Source organism: Ammospiza nelsoni, chromosome 4 (genome assembly GCF_027579445.1).
Source record: "Ammospiza nelsoni isolate bAmmNel1 chromosome 4, bAmmNel1.pri, whole genome shotgun sequence".
Lineage (NCBI taxonomy): Eukaryota > Metazoa > Chordata > Aves > Passeriformes > Passerellidae > Ammospiza > Ammospiza nelsoni.
The window spans coordinates 60,684,445-60,707,683 of NC_080636.1; the positions used below are offsets into that span (position 1 = coordinate 60,684,445).

The window sequence follows — 23,239 nt, forward strand, 5'->3', positions numbered from 1 at the left end:
AACTCAGATTAACAGCACTGTCATTAAAAATATAACAATAAAGAAAAAAAAAATCAATATGAAATCTCAGTTACCGTATAGAGGGTGTGTTTTGGCAGGAAATGAAACTAGGGAGAAAAGAATTAGATGTCTCGTGTAAGTGGCACTTTCTAACCACTTCTGTGAAAAGATGTTAGGTTGGGTTTTATTTAGGATCCAGATAATTTCAGAATATCTTATGTGAATTAATGAAATCTGTGAGTCACTGTATTTCTTTTAGTCAGAAAGAAATTATCCTCACTTACATTAGGCACTAAGATTACCTATTTTTGCAATACACCATGTAGCTGTTGCTTACAAATCCTATGGTATGCAACACGTAGAGGTGAGTGGAAGTAGCATGCCAGTGCTGAAATTAGTAATAACCAATTCAATGTTATTTCTAATAATTTTAAAGCTGGTGAGTGCTGTGGGGGGGAGGTCAGGGAAATCATGAACTGGTTGAATCTGGTACGTTTATCTTGGTAGGAAAGATGGATTCATAACTTAGATGTCTGTTTCTTTTTTATACTAGAAAGGACAAATGTATTTTGGGATAAAATATGGTTATAAAGTTTTGAATTCCTCTTGATGTGGAAGAAAAAAAGGTTGTTTATTTAATGGGAAAGACTTAATCTGCTATAAAAGATAATGGAGCTTGAGGCATTTATCAACCTTCCTGGAGAAACATAATACCTTGCAGGGCTGGACCTGAACTGCTTCTGCTATCAACAAGTAATTAGCAGACAGAGCACATTGTTGATCAAGATCTGACTAAAGGACACTCTGAATCTATTCCTTCTGGTTGCTTTTTCTTTCTTTGCAGAAGAGAGATGAAAAAGATTGTAAATTGTTTGCAGGTTTTTCTGAGGATGTACTCTTAAATTTTTATTTTAAAATTGCACCTTTTATTTTCATCAGTATGGTTTTCTTGGCTGAGGAAGAAGAGTTTTTTTGCCTCCCATACATTAGCCTTAGAGAATGACCCTTTGTTAATAATAGCTGCACACTGTGGGTGAGGCCAAAAGGAAGTATGAGGTTGAGCTGGAGTATTGCAAACTTTAGATATTTGCTCTTGACTACCCTTTTCATTGTATAATTCTCCCCAGTGATTTTATTCATGAAAAATGTGAAGAATTCATCTGATTCTTCTCATGATGCACCATGTTCCTGCTGTTTGGTTTTGTATTTTTTTAAACTCCATGGAAAACTTGTCTCATGATTAGTCACTGAAATTAAATTACCTCTTGACATTTACACCATTTGTTTTCCTGCCTGTCTGTCAATCTGAGTGGGGTTTGCTTGTTTGTGATGCTTTTGTTTGTTTGCTTTAAGTGCTCTTCCTGAAGAGGGTCTGTCAGACTTAGCTGCTACATGTGTAGGTAAGTAGAGAAGGAAATAGGAGATACAGAGGATGTCATTATCTGTAATGCTATTCCCTGCCTTCTTTAGATCACTGTAGATTGCTCATGGTCAGGCAGGGAGGCAAAAGGAAAAACTGGCAAAAATGGGCAGGACCCAGGTGATCAGATTTCTGTGATGGTAGATATTAAAGTCTTTCAATGTGGGATTAGAGAGGTTTTGTAGTCAGTCATTTCCAACGCTGTGTTCTTGGACTGGTCAAGCCTGTAGGAAAGTCTTGGGTAGGTGAGGACCAGTCCTGGTGAGAGCTCTCCAAAAATCAGGCTTTGTGGATGTGGCTGCTGGAGTGAAGATGATTATGGGCTATCACCTATGGAGACCAGAGGGTGGCTGGCACTATTTTCTTGGTTTCCAAACCACGGTAGCCCAAGCTTTGTGTAACACACCGAATATTTTTCAGGACTGTGTAGAAATGTTTCCTCATTTTTGCAAAAGACTGCAGAAATCTTAAGTCTTTCACAAGTCAGTGATTTATTTTCCTCCTTGTTTGTGGATGTTTCCTCTTGAAGATAGCAGTTGAGCCAAGAAAAATTGTATTGGTCATTGGTCTGCTTAACATAAATGTTATTAAGAGATGTCTGAACAGTTGAGCTTTTCATCTTTGTCCAAAGAGATCACTCAAGAAGTGCATGCCTAAAAATCTATGCCTTTCCATGCCTAAAGATTCTTGTAGGAAGCAGCTGAGACCCATGACTGTATTTGCCATGAAAAAATGCCTTCAGGTAGTAGAATGGGAAGTTGCACTTTTACCCATGGCTTGCCAAGACAATATTTTGTAATAAAGCAGCATCCATATAAAAATAATTTGGATGATCACAACAGCCTCCAACTGTTTGTAACTAATATGTTCTGCAGTCAGCCACTGTTTTCAAAGCTCTTATATTTCAGGTAAATAATTAAAATGTTCTCTCCATAACTGCTTTTTTTTGGTGAGCATTGAAACAGTGTGTAGGTTCTTCCATATGACTGGTGGGCATTTGCCATTCATACTCTCAAGTAAAAACCCTCTACCCATATCTGGTTTAACCAGTAAAACCCATACAATACCTTTCTGGAAGTTCAGGGGCTCGTTAGCTAGCATGTAAATTGGGGTGCCATTGACGTTGCTTATTTATTTTAAGCTGTGTCTCTAGTTATTTAGCAAAAGACTTGAAGGAACAATCTGAAGTTGGCCACAGTTTATCTTCACTTCTTAAAATAGCAGAGATACCTCAGTGGCATGATCTTTGGTGACATTTTAATTCTATTGGCACACTTTGAAATAGCCAGCTGGGACATCACAGGCAGACATCAGTTTTGAAGCCTTTCAGATACCATCTAAATGCCAAGCTTTTGAGTAGTAAAATAAAGCATTTATATATAGATTAAACACACAGTAATCAGAAGTGCATTGCAACACATGTCAGTAATTGTGAACAGCTGCATCAGAGCAATGCAGCTGTTAGAACTCCTTCATGGCCCAGATTACATGTATTTGGTCCAAATTACTCATGGGTATAAATGTGTGCTTTTGGGGTGGAATAGAGAGAGTCATTTGGGACACTTTCATTTGCTGAAATCGGTCCCTGATTACATTTTATTAAGAGAGTGCATGATATAAGGAGGCTCACAGACATGTCTGAAAATAATCTAACACAGATTTTGCAGAGCAAACAAATGCCACTGTAAGAATTGCATGGTGCTTGTGTGTCTAATATGCTGCAGTTCTGCTGCCTCCCTTCAGGCCTTAGCTGGATCTGCAAAACACACAGTGCTGCTACAGAAGTACCTTATCATGGAGTGTCTGGGCTTGGAAAGGATCTTAAAGATCTGGCTCCAAGCCCTGTCCCTTGCGTATGAACACCTCTCACCTAGACCAGGTTACTTGGAGCCCTATCCAACCTGGACGTGAAGACTTCCAGGGGTGGGGCATCCACAGCTGCTCTGGGCAACCTGTTCCAGTGCCTCACCACCCTCCGAGTAGAGAATTCTTGTCATTCAGTTTAAGGCCATTACCTTTGTGGACAGTTCCTCACCATTTTTCTAGTAGGCTTCCTTCAGCTTTTGAAAGGCTGCAGTAAGGTCACTCTGGAACCTTTTCTCCAGGCTGAATAACCCAACTCTCTCAGCCTTTCCTCATAGGAGAGGTGCTCTATCCCTCTGATTATCTTGGTGAGCCTCCTCTGGACCCGGTCCCAGTCCATGTCCTTCCTGTGCTGGGAGCTCAGAGCTGGTGCAGCCCTGCAGGTGGGGTCTGAGCAGAGCAGAGGGGCAGAATCCCCTCCCTCCCCTGCTGCCCACACTGCTCCGGATGAGCCCAGGACACATTTGGCTCTCTGGGCTGCAGGCATGTGTTGCCAGCTCATGTCCAGCCTAACAGGGTAGCAAACCATTTACAAAATGGAAACAAGAATGCCAGGAGTGCTGTAGCCTCTGCTTTCATCCCAGTGTGCAGCTATAAAAACAATTTGTAGTAACAGCAAATGTTATTCTGTGCCTGTTGCTGAGAGATGTTTTGTGCCAGTGAATGCTTGAGGACTGGAACATGAAGTTGACGAAATTCTTTCACTGTGATGGAAACCAGTCTTGTCATTGTTGTTGTCATCATGCTGCCTTGTGTCTTGTTTTTCCCTTGGGGTTTTTATTAGAGGAAGTTTTCAGCAGCCTCTGATTCAGCTGTAGAAAGTTATGTCCTACAAAGGAGACCAAGAGCAAAGCTGTCAAGTTCTCAAGCTAGGAAATACAGGGGAAGCCTGTATTGGTGTGGGGAGCTTTGCTTTGGAAGTCTGATGTGCTTTGCGTGCACTGTAATTTCCTAAGGAATGCAACAACACAGATCTGGTTTTGACTGTGCTACTAATTTACAAAGACCCTGATTAAAAGCTTCCTGAGAATTGCATAACTGTACTGTCTGTAGTGCTTTGGGACACTGATCTTTTATTTTTTGTTTCATCTCTATACTAGTTATGTAAGGATAAGTGTTTTTAGAAAGATCTCAGAAAATCAGTGAAACAATGACCCTCTGCAAATATTAGGCTGAGCTTTCTTGCTAATGCTTTTAGGGTCTTGTGCTAGGGTTAAGTCAAATGTCCATCAAATTCAACAGTCTAGTGAGACTGCCAGAAAGATAGTGAGCTTGAAGAAATTTGACCCAAGTCCTAAAGTATTCTGATCAAAAAGTTTTTCAAGTCCTGTTGGTTGACTTGCCAGAACCTGAAGTAGCCCTGGGATCTGGCAGTTGCTCAGCAGTAATGCGTCAGCAGTGGTGCTTCCTGCACTCCTGGTCGAGTCCAGATAAATGGAAAAGCTTGCATTTTGGAAAGTTTAAACATTTCTTAAAATATTACTCTCCTTATCTTTGAATTTGAATGGCATGTGAATATATTTGAGAGAGACACTTTTGTCTGCTTTTTCAGAAAGTGGGGCAGGGTGGATTGTATTTGGTGTTATCTGGACTGTGGGACATGCTTGATAGTGTTTATTTGAAATCTCCTGAAAATTGACAGGAACAACATTAAGAATGGAAAAATTATTTTCACTGTTTTTTCTACTCTGGGTTCTTAGTGGGTCAAAATATTATCAAGTATGGGTAGCTTACCTGACCTAAGGATGCCAAAGTTCATTTTATCTCAGTCAGCTGTGTAATCTGTGTCCTTTTTTCCTTCATAAATACTCATCTCATTATTTGGGTGCCATGAATAATGTTACTTGTCTCTATTTACACTTTTGTTTTCCCACTGCAGACTATGCCCCACACCTGTTGCTTTCCTTTGAAAAACACATCTCTCCAACATGCATGGTTTATGATGCTAACTTGCAGGCATTCTTTAATTATAAAAGGATATGTGGTGATCTGTCAAGGGACAGTTGTCTCTAAATGGATTAAAAGAAGCTTACATGGTTTATATATGGGCTATGCCCTTCATATGCTGAAAATAGTTCAAGTTGGCTTGAACTGTCCACATAGTGTATTTAGTACCTATGCAGGTACCTGATTATTTTCCTAAGCTCAGATAGTTAGTTTTGCACCTCTGTGTATGTGGGATGTAAAGAATAGGGAAAAAACCCTCAGAGAAGTGAGTGAATTGACAAGTGTTGTTAGATAAACTGTTCCCAAGCTCCAGCCCACAGGAAAGAATGAGACACTGATTAAATAAAACCTGTCCTCTGCCATGCAAGTTCTCAGCTGTTGAGAGTCAAAATTTTAGTGTCCTGACTCATCAGCTCTTGCCACCTTCCTCTAGTAAACAGTAAAATGAGAATAAATTAATGATTGGCTGTTTGGAAAATAAATGTCTTCCTGAACAATAGCGATAATGTCATGAAAGCATAGCAGTATAAGAAAGATGCCGTGTTTGGTAATGCTGGGAAAAGCAGGCAGGTTTTCAGGTATAAAGTATTTTCTAGAGGTCTGAAAAACTGCTAAATACAAATTGAGTAACACCACTGTGAGTTAAACTAGATATGTATCTGTTGCAGCACCTCACGTAAAAGTGAGCGGTAGCTGCAGAGTTGAGTGTCCAAGTACAAGCTGAATTTCACAGCTGCACTGTTTTAAGGGCTTTTTTCCACACAATTTTTTTGAATAATTACTGCCTTTGATAAATTCCAGGATATTGTCAGTAGAAAGTCATGTCTGTGGCACAAAACCCTATGAGGTAATAAAAACACATACTGTGCCTGTCAAATATTACTCACTTCGGCTATGAGGCAAGATGAAAGTAATGTTTGCAGCATTGTGACAGATCTCAACAGGCTTTGTGATGATCAGATGTTTTCCATCAGTGATTAGCTGCCCACAAAAGCAACTTAATTCATATGCTGTGAGTGTGCTGTGACTGTTACCCCCTAAGTATTTTGAGCTGAGAAGGATTAAAGGTATTTTTTTCAAAAACTAGATGGTGGGAAAGGAAAACTTCATAGTTAGTGAGATCAGTTGGAGTCAGATGGGCTTATTAATTTTTCTCTTCTCTCATGGTTGTTGCAAACAGCAAAAGAATATGAGGACTTTGCTTTATGCACCTTCACTTAATAATTGGGTCCTTGGACAATTTATTGACTGCTGGAATGAACTGTTAAAGGTCTCTGCTGCTTACTTGCTCAGCTTTTGCAGAAAACAAAATAATTTCCAGCTGCAGCTCATAGTGTGATAGTTTATCTTTGACTTTTCTCTCCCTTGAAGGCATGGTGAGACGTGTTGGACAGGTTAACTTGAGGTCTTGATACACAGTTGAAAGGAAAGCAAAATACAAGAAAACTGCCAAACTGAAGTGTTAGATATCTAGAACTGTAGCAGACAGCTATGCTAAGACATAAATGGCTTTTCTCAGCATGTTAGACCTGTAATACATGTTAGTAAGCCAATAACCTTAAATATATAACCATAAAAACAATACATGGAAATGATGAAGTGCAAGAGAAGCAAGGGTCTGTAGTGGAAAAGGTTACAGCTTCTGGCAAAGTGCGTGCTCATTAAATTGATAGAGTAATAATTCTGGCATGTGGTTTTTAGTGCTTCAGCTGTGCTACCCACAGCCAGTGCTACCTGTGGTGGTTTTCCCTTTGGGAATGGCCTGTGGGAGCCCCTCAAACATCTGCTGCAATGAGGGCTGGTTCAGGTGTGTGCTGGTATTATGTTAGGTCATTGGTTGGAGACAGCAATGACAGAACTCTGAGGATCTTGTGACAAACAACTGGGTTTATTGTTCAGTGCACCCTTTTATAGGGGGTTCAGAATTCCTGTGCTTAGACAACTGATTGGCTGGGGTCTCTGCACCCCCCAGCTTGCTGGCCAATGCTATGTCTGCATTTAGGATTGAATGGGATTGGCTGGGGGTCCTCTCTTTGGGTTCAAATCTATCTTAGCATTGCTCACCTCTAGGGACTTTGGTGCTGTTGAATCAGGGACAGATAAAATGACTCCACGGTTCAGATGGTGAAAAAGAGGTACTTTATTAAGAGGTGGTGTCCTTTTACAACCAGGATGGCTAAGGTGAAATCTGATTGATCTCAAAGTAAAAACCTTTCACACTATTAGTGAACTATGAACAGAGCTCTCTGAAGGTACATATCTATAAACAACATGAACAGAAAGAGAGATAATAATTGTTTTCATTCTTCCTCTCTAAGTTTCCCAGGCCTGAAGCCTGGGAGAATTCTCTTTGACTGAACTGAGAATCTCCACAGGACTTGTTTATTTGTTTTCTATAATGAACTGGGCTTAGCCGAATTGGATTTCTGTTCAAGACCAGATTTATGTCTCCAGCTACAGACCACTGGCTGCAGAGTCCCTGTGGTGGAAAGGCCCCTGACAGCCTTTGTGGCACTTTTCCAGTCAGGTCCTGTGCTCATGCACCTTGAGGATGAGTATTCATCCCTTGCTCTGGGGTGACATGGGAGGGAAGAGAGGGGACTGAGAGGCTGAGAAGGACAGAAAATTGACTGGTTTGCTACTGGGTCCCACTGAGAAGTCAGACAAAAACTTAAAGATATTCCTGACCTTAATGGGAAACAACTGAATCCATAGTGTGTCCTAGTAAAAAGAGTTTATCCTTTTAAAAATAGATTATCAGCATCTTTCTTTATTAGTAACTGCTGCCATGTCTCTGGGTTTTCTGGAGCAGTTATTTCCAACAGCCATGCAGTTGTGGTAGGCCATCCACATATCTGCATTTTGTAGTTAGGATGATGCACAGCTTGAAACACCACAGATGGAAATTGAGAAAGCTGAATTATTAGGTTGCTCCTTATATCACCCGAAGTCAGGAAGAAGCAGGAGGTGGTAGGGCAGCTGGGATTTTGTCAGATTTCAGGACAATGCTTTTAGAGTCTGGATGGGTGACACCACTTCCCATGCTGCTGACCTAGTGAAGGACAGGGCTCTTTGCTGTTGCTGCCTGACGCCTCAGAAAGAGTTTTCATCCCATTTGGCTAATTACACTTCCACTGTCCTCCTCAGACTTCCTGGAAGTGATAAATGGGTGAGCTGCTTTGTAGAGGAGAGGTGTTCTTAGTTCCCAGAAGAAGTAAAATATAAACTAACAGCTCTCTAAATTGCCAGATTCTTCATTTGAGGAAAAAATGCTCATTCCCACACACATGCTTAAGGGAAAAAAATAAAAACCAAATAAGGGCATGTTGGGGATTGGGGAGCTGTTTGTGGTGAATTTCCAGTTAAAATAGATATGACTACACTTTTGAGTTTATTTAAACAAAGGAGGTAATTTAAAAGGAGGTAATTTAAACATTAGTCACCATATTGTGGAAAGCACTGGCCAAAATAATTCAGTGCTTAGTTTTGAATTTTTTAAATTATTACTTAGATTTGATGACAGACTGAATTCAACGTGAAGCTGAGCGCCTTTTTTTAAGTGTTTTGGAGGACTGACTAGATCTGTGAGTTACTTAGACCAATGCTTTTCTTTAAGATGTCCATTTTTAAAAGGTAACTTGCTGTGTTAAAATTATTATCTAATAAGCACTGATAAACAAAATCAAATGTGTAACCTACAGTTTATTAGAAAACCAGATAATAATACCTTAGCTGTTATGTCAATACTATTACTTAGCAAGACAGCTTTAGGAAGGCCTAAAGAAAAGAAAAATGTAGTTTCAGCAAGGCATAACTGATAAAAATTATCTTGATTATTTAGTCATGCTGAGCTACCACTTGTATCTAGGCTGCTTTATGACTTTTCTAAGACAACTGACGGCAATCTGCCATACGGGATTGTAGGGCATTGGCAATACTTGGTACTGGGGATGCTTTACCTGTCCAGGCTTTAGCTGGGGGAGTCATGGACAGCTGTGTGCAGATGTGCTTTCCTAGTCAGGGCTAGCCATAACATGGGAACTCCAGATTGCTAAACTTTCTGCCTTCCTGGAAGCAAAAAGCATGTTTTTAAAAACCTCTGACAGAAGGTAAGTGAGATAAATTCCATGGTATTTTTCCTTAGCTTTTTGTTTGGTTTTGGTTTTGCTGTAATAGAATAAAATATTATCTGCCTGCACTTAAATTCTCTTTACAAATGTATTGGTAGGGTTGCCACAGACCACAGGAATGAGACTATGAGGAGTAGTTGTCTTTGGGAGGTCTTAAAAACAACTAAACCTTTGTGGGTAGGAATACCAAAGCAGAGGGCAGCTTTTTTCTTTCCTAAAATATCAGCACTGTTTATTTTAACACATAATGATGAAATCACAAACCTTATTTAAATTTAAGAGGAGAGACCTAAATTTGATTTGGCCAACTATCAAGCAGCCAGAGAAGCAAGAACATAACTTTTCTTTCTTTTACCTGACCTAGTGCTTCATTGTACTCTGCTGTGCTGGGGGAGGCACACTATGAGGATGTGAAGTATTCTATAGTGCAAACCAAATGAACACGCATTCTATTAATTTATCCCCTTTTAAACTTAGGGAAAGTGTAGCATCTGTTGAGAGTGACTCACAAACTAGCTCTGTTCTAGTGCCCAGCCACCCTCTGGGTGCAGCACTGACATTTCCGCTCTTTGATTGTAATTAACGCTATTTGTCATAATTTGGTATGTTCAATTAAATGTAACCTAGCACAATAAACTAGAACAAGGGGAATGACTGATGAAATAAAATGTTGACACCCATCTCTTAGCAACCACAATGACCAGAGTACAGATTTGAAAACATTGCTGTTTCTTAAGGCAAAAAGGAAAGAAACGTTTTTTTTTTTTTTTTTTTTTTTGCAGTGACTGCTACAGATTCCAATTTTCATTGAGTTCTAGTTTATGATGGTTTTGCTGCCTCTGCTTTTCCATGTGTTGGGATGTGAGCAGGTTTGCCATCTCAAGGCCACAGATGCTTGCCCTGGCAAGATTGCTGAAGTGCTGATGTACCAAGTGATGTTGCCTGGGGCAGTGTGTGCTTCTATAAAACTGTGGGAAACACAGTTGTATGTTTTTGTATTAATGTATGCAAGGAAACCATTTCTGAAAGTGTGTAAGTTGCAACAAGAAGCAAGCTTAACAGTTTTCCTGTTTTTCTATTGTTGTGAGCCAGAGCAAAATTGGTAAGAAATTAATTGGATCTGTGATGGAGAAGGGGCTTGTGTTTAAGGAAGAAAAGAAATATATTTGGATTGTTCCTTTTTCTATACTTTAAATTATGTCTATGTTTGTTTTTATTCAGATAACCCCTAGTGAAAGTCATGGCTTGTTACATATGTTAAATGCTTTCTGCTTGTCATCTTTGTTCCATGAGTTGGCTAATTTACAGAAAGAAAATTTATTTAGCTTTCTCTCCTGTCAGTTGAAGTAAAATGAAGCTAACCCACAGAAATGCAGACTACAATGGCAAGACCATGAAAAATTCAGGTTTTCACAAGGAAGATCTGACCAGTGGCTTTTCAGGAATGTAGCATCTGCTGCCAAAACTTGTCTCCTGATGATTCACCAGCTAGGGAAAAGGAGTTAGTTTTGAAAATTAGAAGGGCAGGATGTGAGACTGGAAGGGAATCCTTCCTGTTTTCCATCCTTCTGTTAGAAAGGTTCAGTTCAGAACCACAAATAAAGTTCAGAGGAAATTTTCCATCATTGACTTCATTTAGTGGACTTGGCAGTGTTAGGTTTATGGCTTGGTTTGATCTTAAAGACCTTTTTCAACCTGGATGATTCTATTACTCACTGAAGGGGCTGCACCTTCTTGTTGTATTTCTCACAAGAGTTTGAACAATCCTTCTGATTACAGAAATATGAAAACAGGAAACACAGCAGCTATATTAGTACCAGAGTTGTGCATTCCCTTGTTTATAGAAGGGCTCATATAAGCACAGTTACCTTCTTGTGACTTCCCCATTGAATTCCTCATCTGCTTTTTCAGTTATGGGTACATTACAGTCCCCTGACTAAGGGGGTTTAAATGGGTGGGGGATGATGGGGCTTTAAATGGAGTTCAGCAGAGACAGCTCTGACATGTTATTTGGATTCTAGGTTCAATGAAGATTTGGAGGTTTAGTGGCTGAGGGTTTGCTTCCATAATGTTGATTATTGAGGTAACAGTGTTGCCATTGATGATCAGTCCTTGGAGGTCGTGTATCAAATTGTACTTACTGCAGAAGCATGAAGAAGTGTAGTTTTAGCTTTAATAATGTGATTTTCCACTTACTGGTAACTATAGAAGGATTCTGTCAAAATGCAAGTGTCTTTTTTTTTTTTTTTTTTTAACTGGGTGAAATACTTGGAAAATGAATGCATAATAGGGGAATTTAAAGAATGAATAGTTTTTGCTGGGCCTACTGCTTACAGTCAAGGGTGGACTAATTCATTTTCCTAATAAGGCTGCTCTGGAAGTTGGAATGTTTTGAATTACGTTAAATGTCATGAAAGTATTCGTCAGAGAGGATTGTCTTGTGGTATGTTTAGACAGCAAATTTGATCATGTTTGGTCAAAATGAGCTATTTACACAAGCTAAATATAGCTGTTTTTTTTTCCTCCAATAAAAAAGAAATTACTGATGTAAAAGCTGTGCAAAAAATTGTGCGCTTTCATTTTCAGTAATAGTTTGTCCGTTAGCAATGACTGCAGCTGCTGTTTTTGTTGTTTATAATAATTCTTATGAAGTTTGATACAGTAATTGTTTGCCAAGGTCTTTTGTGTGAGTTGTTTATAATAAGCCTAAATACTGAGCTCTTATGTCTTTGCTTTGTATATTATTGAAAGTATTGCATAAACTAATATGCTGAACTGCTAGTTTTAAATCATTCAGAAAATACCATGCTTCAAGCCATCCTGCTTTTTCTAGTAAGTAGTAACAGGGCAAGTGTGTCATCTCACTCTGAAAACCTTTATCATCAGTTATTCATACATTCAGTGGGACCAAACCTGCATGAAATCCTAATAATGTGTGTAATTGCTAGGTGGTGAGTGAAGTGCTAACAGCTAAGGAATATGCATGATTCTTCAGTTTAATTACTTTCTGGCTGTGCTGTTCAGTGATACCTATGAAAATATTGTGGGAAATAGCCCTGAAGGAAGGATTTTCTTAAATGTGTGTGTTGGATGTGTTTTGCTTTTCAGCTTGAAATGCGCATTTCCTTCTGTACTGTCTTGTGTAACCACCATGCATTTTTCACATTATGATCTTGGTAGCTCAGTTTGCTGGGTGAGCATTTTCCTTTTACAATATGGGATAAATCACAGATTTTTTAGTCTGATTATGGTCTGAAGTCAACAAGGCCAAGTTAAACTGTTTTCAGTATGTCTGGGGCACACAAATTTATGTCCTTGGTTCAACTATGTTTGTGCAGAAAATGTTATATTGTCTGTCTGTTTGAAAGGAACATCGTGAACATTTTGGTTATCAAGATTTTTTTCCCTCACCCTTTTTTTTTCTTTTTGTATGATATTTTTGAAGATGAATTTTGAAAAGTATGTCTTCTGATCATCTGGTAATAGTGGCATGAAATCATTTTTGCTCAGTGCTGTGTTGATGACTATAGAGGCAGTGTAATCCATTCCAAACTCAAATTTTATTATTTTGTAAAAAACAAAGAAAAATAATTATGTTCCTTTTATGTGACTTAAACAAAAGTCCAGCATTAGCAAAGAGAAGATTTTTTTTCTCAAGTATGAAATGTGGGAGTTGGCTTGAATAGTCCATATCTTCCTAATTCTTCCTATTGGTCCAGCTTAATAGATACATAAAACATTTATTTATAGATACATAAAACATAAAACATATATTAAAAATGAACAACTATAATAAGGTAGAGATGGTCTTAAGAAAGAAATGTTTCTATATGTATTGGCATTATTTTCTCCCTTGTTGTTGCTTTTGTTGCTGCAAATTGGCAACTCTGCAATTAGGAGTGATTAATGATGCACCCCAGCGCTGTGAGGGGCCAGAGGTCAGGCTTTCACAGGCTGCACACTCTGTGGGAAAGGGGAGAAGGGACCTGTTCCCCAGAGCAGACAAACTCTCTCTCTGTTGAGAATTGCTGTTGATGTGCACATAATGTGTGTCAGCAGCCATGCACGAGTGGGGAAGCCAAGTGCAGAACATCATCTTCTCATGCTATGCATTTTTTCCTTTATTTTTTCCTTCTTTTTTAATTTTTTTTTCGCCCTCCTGTCAGCATGGCACCTGGATTATATATATATTTCCCTTTTTTGGAAGGTAGATACTGAACTTGCATCAGGATTCCTGTTGCTGGGATTTGATGAGGCCTGAGGGCCAAATTAATTTGAGGGAAGGAATGAATAAACATTGTGAACAAAACAGTTAAGGGAAAAAAAAAAGAAGAAGACAGAATGAAAAATTTAAAAAAAGAGTTGTTAAAAGGAACAAGTGTACCTAATTCAGTTGTAGCTGTCCATGTTTTTCTGGTAAAAACTGAAAAGCTGGTTTATGCAGTAGAAGAGGTTTTAAAATTGTAGCATCTGTTAGCTGATTTCCAGTTAAATGAACCTTTTTGCCTCCCTAGCAAATTGTCTTTTGGAAATGAGAACTCAGCTGCAGTTTTCCAAAACCGTATTCAGAAAATGTGTCAAAAATCCAGTTTTCTATGAGAACAGCATGAAAACACTCAAGTGTACCGGCAGCAATGTTTGCAAACAAAATGTTACTGTATCAGATTTTTTGCTGGATTTTTAATATTTTTTTTATTTTAGTGCATGTGTGTGTATTTCTGCATATAAGTATATGCAAATCTGAAAAAGAACCTCGATTGAATGAGATGCTTTTTACCTGTAATACGTTGCCATTTCAATTTAGATATAACAAAATCTGTCAATTCTTTATCTACTAAATCCTTTCCTTTGCCATACTTCCTTTCCTTCCCACCCCCAGTAGTCTCAATGTGCCCATTGTTTGGGAGAGATTTTTTTGCCATCTACTATAGAGTTGTGGTGACATTAACCTTATTTTTGAAAACCAATGACTGTGTAAAAATTTTCTGGATTATTTAACTTGCCAAGTTCTTTGGGAGTATTCATGTTATTCTAAAAGGAAGTGTTCTGTTTTAGGCCTGTATATGGGCTATGCACTATTTAAAATATAAATACTGATAGATTGATAAATTGATGAGAGCTGTGAAATTATGTGACAGTTTCTTGTGAAAGAATGAAGAACAGAAAGCAGTTTGCAGTTGAAGTCTCTGAAGTGAAGATACAGAATTATGAATTTATAAATCTAATAGTACTTAATGCTAGATGCTAGATTTCCTAACATTGTATCTGAAATTAATTAGTTCAGTTTTGCCTTTTTGTTGTATTAACAACAGTGTTGTAGATTTAACTTGAATACTTCTTGTTTCCTATAGAGGAAACAAAATTAAATATTTTATGGATGGATGGATGTGGTGAACAGTGAAATGCTTAAACATTAAAAAAATATTTTTACTATTATGTTTGTTTTTTATTTTCCAGAGTGTCTTCTATACAAAAACCGGATCATTTTCATGTGACAAAGGTATGTTCATCATCAGAACCAAGAAATGTAGCATGTGGCACTAACTGTTACCCATCTGTCAAACCCTCTTGTGGATAAGCACCGGCATTCAGACTTTCAGTATAACGTGCTTGTTTTCCATTGTTACATTGAGAGTATTGCAGCATTTGGATCTTTGATTACCTTTCCCCCCCCCCCTAAAAAATAATAGAGAGGGCTGGAAATGATTATCAAAAAGAAAAAAAAAAGGTGAATAAATGTTACTCTCCAGCTCTTGGAACCTTTTTTTTTTTTTTAAGATATTGCTGGTGTTTTCCCTCTGTACCTAAGAGAGAAACAAGCAGGTAGAATTTTTTTGGCACTGATTTTTAAAATTTTTTGTGGGGATTTGTTTATTTTAATGGACACTGAAATCTTTCCTGGAATTTGAGAGAAGCCTATCCAAATACTGCAATTTCAGAGAATAAGTCCCTTCACTTTCCTTAAAGCCCTGGAGAATTACTTGTTCCTGAATTCTTCTAAATTTTTTATTCTATGCAACAGTTTGAAAATCCTGTTTCTGATAAAAATGCTGTTTGCAAACTTGAAAATACTTATAAATAGCCAGTACTTGAAAAGCCTCTGCAGTGGACATAATTAATTTGTAGTACATTACTGTTCTGCTGACCATGACCTTTAAAGGCCACAGTTTGGGGACAACAATGTTAAAACGTAGTTCCCAGCACAGAGCCCCAAGCAAACAAGAAAATCAGGTTTCTTGAACGTATAATCTGACATGGGTGTGTGGAGACTTTGGGGAGTATCAATGTGCTCTGCTTCTGCTCTTAAAGGTCTTAGCAGCAGATCAATGTGTGAGCACTTGCACATTCCATTTGTGTATGGGGAACGTGCATATCTCAAATTGGGTTTGAGACATGGAATGTGGATTTTTCTACAAAGCTCTGGTTTTTTCCACTTTACTTACCCGCTGGGTTTTGCAACAGAGCGGTTTTTCAGTTTCTTGTGAGTTTGATTTGTGGAGTGTCTGTTTTGGATATGGCAAGAGGAGCTAGCGTTGTGGAATTCCATATTGATTGTGCATGCTGGGATCATTCCCTCTCCTGAGATGCACGGCTCAGGTTGTTTTCCCATACATTTCACGGCTGCACTCTTGGTAAAGCTTGCTTCTGTGCTTCATGCCAGGTGGGTCATCTGCCCTGAGAACAGCTCAAACTCCCTGCTGAGGAATGTGCATGCGTTTGCCGTGGTTTTGTGTGTCTCTGTTTTGTTTTTCATCCCACGTAGGCAGAACCTACCGAAGTAGTTAAGCCTGTGCCCATTGCCTCTGCTGTCGCACCCAAAGCCACTGCCACAGCCAGCGTGGCTTTCAATAAGACACCGAGGCCGTTTGGAGCTGTAACCTCCTCCAAGGTCACCTCCATCCCATCACCGTCCTCCGCCTTCACGCCGGCGCAGGCTGGAGTGCATGCTAACGCCAAGCCTAACGCTGAGCCCTGGCCGCCTGCGCCGGCCGCTCCTAAACCTGCAGTTCCTGTCCCACGGCAGCACGGCGCCGCCGACGGCGCCCAGGACGCAGCCGAGGGGCCGCGACGAGGAGGCAGAGACAACCAGGGGGAGAGTAAACAGCAAAATGGGTAGGTGGGATTTCGTTTTTTGCTGTGAGGGTCTTTCCTCACAGGAAAAAAGCCGGGCTTGTTTGAGGGCCGAGGAAAACACAGCTTGGAGGAGTTGTTTACTCCTCAGAAATTACTTTAAAAGTGATGCTTCAAAGGGCACCAGCTAGACTTTTGGTGATGGTTTTTCTCCTGAGTGACATGTCAGTTTATAGAGTGTCACGGCTAAATTGAACAAGGACCGTGGAATGCTTTACATGATGTGTTCTATCACCACGTTCTGGACCTTACAACAAGCCTGGTGTTAATTTCAATGTCCAGTCTCACTGTGTATTTTGACACCCAATACAGTGACTGAAAGCAGCAGGCACTCAAAAATGCAGAGCAGTCTGTCAAGAAGGGTCAGTGGGTGCTGTGGTGGCTGGGAATGAGACGCTCTGGAAGAACAACCGTGACCCTGGCAGAACCAGTAGAAAAATGTCCCAGAAGGGAGACAAAGAGACAGATATCTCACTAATTCTCTGCACAGCACAGGAGAAGTTTTAAGATGTTTTCTAGGAAGCTGATAGGGTTAAGTGGTTTTTTTGCAGTGCTATAATATAAATACCTCAACTTTAAATTTGACCTTCACCCCAAACAAGCAATGCAGATTTAAAACATGAGTAATTTCCTTATTAAAGTAATTGTTTATGTCGAAGTGGGCATCAGAGACTCAACATTTAAGGGACTGTTAGAGACATAAAAGGCTTTATCTAGTGTAGCATCTAGACTAGTAAACAAAAGATTAGTAAACTGAATTGAGCCCAGCAGCAGTCCTGGGAACTCACACCTGCAGCAAGATTTTGTCTGGCATTGCTTTGGATTCTCCCAGAAATTCCTGGGCAGAGTTTGGGAGCTGTAGCACCTCAGAGACTGGTTCCCAGTGCCTGCTGTGCTTGTGGGAGAGGAGGAGGCTGGGCATGAGCAGTCCCATGCCAGTTGGCCTCTGTGACCAGCAGTTGAATTAAGTAATAAAAAGGGCAGGATTGGAGCTGTAGGTTTCTCTTCAGTTTTAAGAATGTGAAACCTGGGCTTAAAAGCTAAAAGCTGTGGTTACTATTTCCCATCCCACAAAAGAAAGAGACTGGAAGAATAGGCCTTGTGCCTCTCTTCTCTGATATTCTTTTAGTGTAGAAAGTATATGAAGAACCCTACAGAGACATAAACATCCATGCCAACTAAAATACTGACTGAATTGCAGTTTCACTTGAGTTTCTTATGGGATAAAAAAAAAACCTACTTCTTTAGGTTCTTATTCCCTTTATGTTGTAGTACGAATATTTTCCATGTGTGGACGTATAGTGCAGCCCCTATGCATTTTATATTGCACTGTAGCCATGGTGACTTCCAGCCCTTTCTTAAACAGATGATGGCAGGAATCCACTCTGCAAAAATGGGTTGAAATTGAGAGATCCCAAGGACTTGCTCACTGCTGGTGCAGTTGTTGAATACACTTGGCAAACCCTCTCTTATCTTTCCAGGAATACTGTTTTAGCAAATAACTGTGTAAGGAGTATTCAAAAGCAGCAATTAGTACTGAAAAAGAGGAACAATAGCAACAAAATTAAGTCTCCTGGAAGGAAGTGCTGCAGGCACAGAGTAAGCACTTTACAATCAAGATGGGATGACTGGGTGAGCACTGCTATGTGCCCTACCTTACTAACAGGATGAATAATACCATCAAAGAGGATGAATAATCACAGCTGAGAGGTGAGGAAATCCCTCTCTCACTGTCAGCCTTGTGGATCTAGTTTAGAAAAGTTTGTAAACATTTCAGATTTGTAAAAACCCACTTTATATTGCAGTCCTTCTTACAATATGGTGTTTGGGCTAAGTGTCCTGCAGTCCTAAGGCACAAACCAAAAACGAGTGGACAAACCCACTAAGGTGCTTATATTGGTCTGCTGCTACACTACTTAATTTTACCTAGAAAAGTTAACTTTCTGCAGTGATGCTTGAATATTTCCCAACCGAAAATGGTATCAATTACATCTATAAAATATCACAAACATTGAAGTTTGGAATAATTGACCAGTCTGAAATGAATTCCATTTTGTTTCTGTGGCTTGTTTGATTCATTTTCTCAAAACATGCAAAAAACCAACTTGTACATTGTTCATAGATGGCATTGCTTAGCAAATGCCGTTCTTTAGACATGCACCTTGTTATACTCACAATTTCCTCCCTTCCTCTTGGCTTCCCTCAAAAAACATTCAGGATATAAACTATTTGACTTCAGGATGAGAAAGGAAGTTTAATTTCCCTTGTTTAGTTCTGCCTTAGAAAGCGAGCAATTTGCCTTCACTAGCCTATGTGCATTTGCACTTTTATCAAGACCTTTTTGCCTGCTCTTGCATGAAGATGTGCCTGCTGCTTAAAACAGGTAAGATGTCCACAGACTTCACTCAGTTAAAGTTCAGCTGGACTAAGATTTTCTCTTATAGGTTCTCTTATGTTTGTAAGTTTGACTTATGTGATAGGTGGCTTTACCAGTGCTTGGATTTGGAAACTCCTGTACTATTTTAAGAAGCAAAGAATTAATTAACACATGAAATACTTTTTTTTCCCTTGCAGATAGCAGCAGCGACAAAGTTAGTATCAACAGCACTGGACTTGAATTATGGTTATTTTTCCTATTGGAATAACCAGCATGTATTCTGGTTTTGCAAAATTTCAGCTCTTACAGAGCTACATATTTAAATTTTGCAAACAGCTTCAGCTTTTCTCAGTATAATACATTATTTTATCTGCATTGGACATGATGTGACTTTGCTCTCCACTGCTACATTTTGCAGCTCATTTTTATCCTACAAAACATTTGTGTGGTGTTTGTGTGTACTGATAAATTCTTGGTGCAATTCTTGGTTCATTGGTGTTGGTAATACAACTAGTACATGATGAAATACAGTATAAAGATAAAATTGCTTTGAGAACTGTGGAATGAAGGGCTGGATTCTGAATTGATACAGGAAAAGAAAACTGACGTCCATATACTGTGATTTGTGCATATTAGGACTATAAATCATTGAGGTTTTATTGGCTTCTCTCTTCTCCCCTTGCCTCAAGGCTGAGTTAAGAGAGATCCTGTCTCACTGAGGTTTCCTTTGTCTCTGGCACCACCTTGTTGCCTCAGTGAGTCATTACTAGTAGGCTCTTAAGCCTTACAAAGGAGACCAATAGGACCAGAGAAGTCAGTGGGATTTTTTTCTTTATACCACTTTGGTATATAACAAATGTGAAAGACTGCTTATTTCACTGGGGTACTTGCTAGAATTCAGTAAACTGCACATAAATCATAAAGTTTTCATGTATTTCCACACCTTTAATTACTGCTTTAACTTTCTCATTTCATTTTTGCTATTAACTGTTTAAGATGCTTTACTCCATTTTTCTCTGTTCTCCATCCTGAAATTGCCACTGCCTTTGTTTCTATACCTCTTTCTCTATTATCAACTTTGATATGTGATACATGCTCTTCACTAATGTTGTGTGTCAAGAAATTAAATCTTTTGATTTAATTTTGTACTGTACCTTTCACATTCTTTCAAGTATTAAATATTTTTAAAGCTTAAATTTCTACTAATGCATTCCATTTAATGGGCCTGATTCTTACTTGTTAACAGTTAACATAATTCCTCACTCATTTTCCACCTTTCTTCCCCAGAATTACTTTGAACCATTAAAGTACAGTGAGGAGGTAGTGTCAAAAATAAAAGTGACTTCTGAAGTTTGGTTGGTTTTATTAGAAATTTTATGTCCTATGAGCTAGTTTTTCACAGTTTTCCTCCTGTAAATTGTGTAAAAAATAAATGTACACTTTAGCAGGTCTTAGAGATTAATGCTTTGGAATAACAACTGTAGAATTTAGGAATAATTTATGTAGTTTGACTCTTCTGTTCCCTTTCCTCAAGTTTCCCAAATGGACACATTCTTTACATCACTTAATGGAATCAAAGCTTTTAGATCCTGTACTCTTGAAAGTCATGCTAGTGGAAGGATTGATAATAGTCTGTAGGTTACTGTAGGGAAAGTTTCCAGGTGGAACAGTTACCCCACTGCTTTTCTTTCAAAGAGGATAGCTCCTCATTATGCCTGAGAACATGGCCATGTATGCTTTCAGATGGCCTGGTTCTGACCTAGGCTTTGCCAAGTGCAAACAACGTGGGATGTACTGGGTGGTCCTTGCACGTGCACAGATCTGTGCGGTGCCTTTCTGGAGCTAAAGGGACAATTTGTCAAGGGGCACCTGATCTGACCTAGGTAGACTACTCTGCTTTAACAAAACAAATTTCCCTCTCATCCCTATAGGGAAATCACCATGAGTTCAATTAAAGTATGTGAATTCTGTGCAGTGGTTTTAGTAGTAGAAGTAGAATATGGCTATTATTTAGATTTTAGTGCCCTTTCTCGCAAAACTAATTAGAATAATTAGCTACATTTCTGTTTCATTTCAGCTTTCTGACTTTTTCTTCTTTTCTTTTTTTTTCCTTTTCCTGTTCACGCTGGGAAAACTTTCTCTTGCTGTCTTACTCTGTCGCCTCCAAGGAAAAACCCACCCAAACGGTAAAAGTCTAAACGTGTAGATGTCTTGATAATGCTGTCTTTTACTGTTTCGTGTGTTCCGTCAGTGAAACGAGGAGAAATATTTCAGAGGGTTATTTTAGGGGTTAGAGTAATTGTAAAAGGTGTGTTTGGTTCAGAAAACTGCATCTGTGTTTAGCTGGGCCTCAGCTGCTGCCCTTCTGCATTGCCCCCGTGCCTTTGTAGCTGGTGTGAAGCGAGGCTCTGTGTGCAGCCTGGCGCTCACCGCTGTGTCTGTCCCTGGCGCAGCCCCCCACGGAAGCACATCGTGGACACCTACACGGAGTTCTACCACACGCCCACGCACAGCGACGCCAGCAAGAAGCGGCTGATCGAGGACACCGAGGACTGGCACCCGCGCACCGGCACCACCCAGAGCCGCTCCTTCCGCATCCTCGCCCAGATCACCGGCACGGATCACAGTGAGTGCCCCGGGGCGCCTGGAGCAGTGGGCCATTCCCCTGCACACACTGCGTTTTTAAAGCTGGGGCTCAGGGGAGAGAGAGAAAGGGAAATATTATTCTAAAATATTTCCCTCTAAATGTTACTCTGAAATAGATAATAAAGTTAAACCCTTCCATTACTAAGTAGTTCGGGCTATATGCATTGCTGGACATTATTCTGGATTGAGCTGAATTCATTCAGCTAACATTCTAGATAAATCCTAAATTTCCATTTCTACTCCCAAAGATTTTGAAAGATTCATATTTGTTACTTCTTTTCCCCCTGTATCACCAAAATGGCTACATTCATGAGCAAATTTAGAGCTTCAGAAAAATCAGGTGTTTTCTGGCATGTGGGAAGTCTTTGTCTGTCATGCAAAAGTATGTGATTTGCAATGATGTAACCAATCAGAAACATAAATCCATAGCTCCTCAGTTTATTCCCGGGTTATGTTTCCACCCTCTACTTATGCTATGGTGTGATTACATATATTGGTGGAGTGGAACGGGTGATGTGGTGAAGGTCATTCCCAGTCATATGATTTTATGCTAAAACTTCAATTTCATGTTATGCTGTCAGCCATAAGTAACTGGCTGAGATTTGTGTTTTTGTGTGAAGGCCACCAGAAGTGCTGTCAGGGGCTTTGAGCTCTCATTCTTCAGCTTTTTTGAGCTCGAGCTGCAATAATGAAGGCATTGAAGAAATTGGCCTCCTCTCCAGGGGGAGATTTGATTAAATCAGCTATTTCTAGAAGCCAGTGATAACATTTCCCAAAGCAAGGGTTATTGTCCGTTTGTGATAAATATTCTGACTTTGGACTTGATTGTTCTGTGGTCCTGTGTTCAGTTCCCTTCATCAGTCCTTGTATGGGCAGAGTATGGGGTCTGAACATCAAATAGCATGTTATCCAGTAAAGATGAATTTATCATGTTGACAAATGCTGTAAGAAAATTACTGCAACTAGATTTGCCAGCCTTAAAATCAGGACTGGGAATTTTGCATTATCCCTTGTGCAGACCTCTAGAACCTTGGTGGGAAATAGCCTGGCTGCAAACAGACGCTTGGATTATCACCTGATATCAACCCACTGGATGTTCATCCAAAAGAAATACCTCTTAACTTCCATTCAACTTCACCTTCTCAAATCACCGTTCTCAATGCCAGCATGGGGAGTGGGCCAGGGGGAAGGACAGAGATCAGCAGAGCCACTTTTCAGCAGTCCTACTAGCAAAGGGGCTCTTGAAGTTCATGGACATAACTCCTGTCCATTGGGGCGGATTTAGAATCTAAGAATCCTAACGAGCCTTGCTGCTCGTTAATTTGCTGCTATAGTGAATGCATTGGCACAGCAGAGAATGTCAGTTTTGTGGTATAGTGTCTCTAGTGCCCTAGAAAATAAAAATTTCTGTTTCATTTCAGTGAAAGAACCAGAAAATGAAGCTGGGAAGAAGACTAAGTGAGTTTACATTTTTATTACTTTAATACATTGCATGTTTTAATTCTTAACTTGTAATGTTTGGTGCACTTGTGTGACATCTGGGTGTTTTTAAAATGTTCCTCCCCTTTTTGCCTTTTACTTCAGCATGTCAAAATCAAGATCTTTTTCTCCATAGACAAACCTTTGTAAACACTGTTGGTGCAGTCCAGTAGTAATGTTTGTGCAGGAGTTTGTGTAGAGATTTTCTGTAAACTTGAACCGGTTTGGTTGCCTGTACGAGGTCAG

General features: G+C 39.5%; 1 protein-coding gene across 7 annotated transcripts in view; it reads left to right on the plus strand.

Moving 5' to 3' along the window:
* Positions 1–23,239, plus strand: part of PDLIM5 (PDZ and LIM domain 5) — a 139,414-nt gene that overhangs the window by 68,589 nt on the left and 47,586 nt on the right. For 5 of the 7 annotated variants that reach the window (XM_059470327.1, XM_059470323.1, XM_059470331.1 and 2 more), the window contains exons 4-7: positions 14,818–14,860; positions 16,124–16,473; positions 21,322–21,494; positions 22,936–22,972. In XM_059470327.1, the coding sequence (XP_059326310.1) occupies positions 14,818–14,860; positions 16,124–16,473; positions 21,322–21,494; positions 22,936–22,972 (603 nt within the window). Of the gene's footprint in view, positions 1–14,817; positions 14,861–16,123; positions 16,474–21,286; positions 21,495–22,935; positions 22,973–23,239 lie in introns of all 7 variants that reach the window. The other 2 variants (XM_059470329.1, XM_059470330.1) reach the window with 2 other exon arrangements.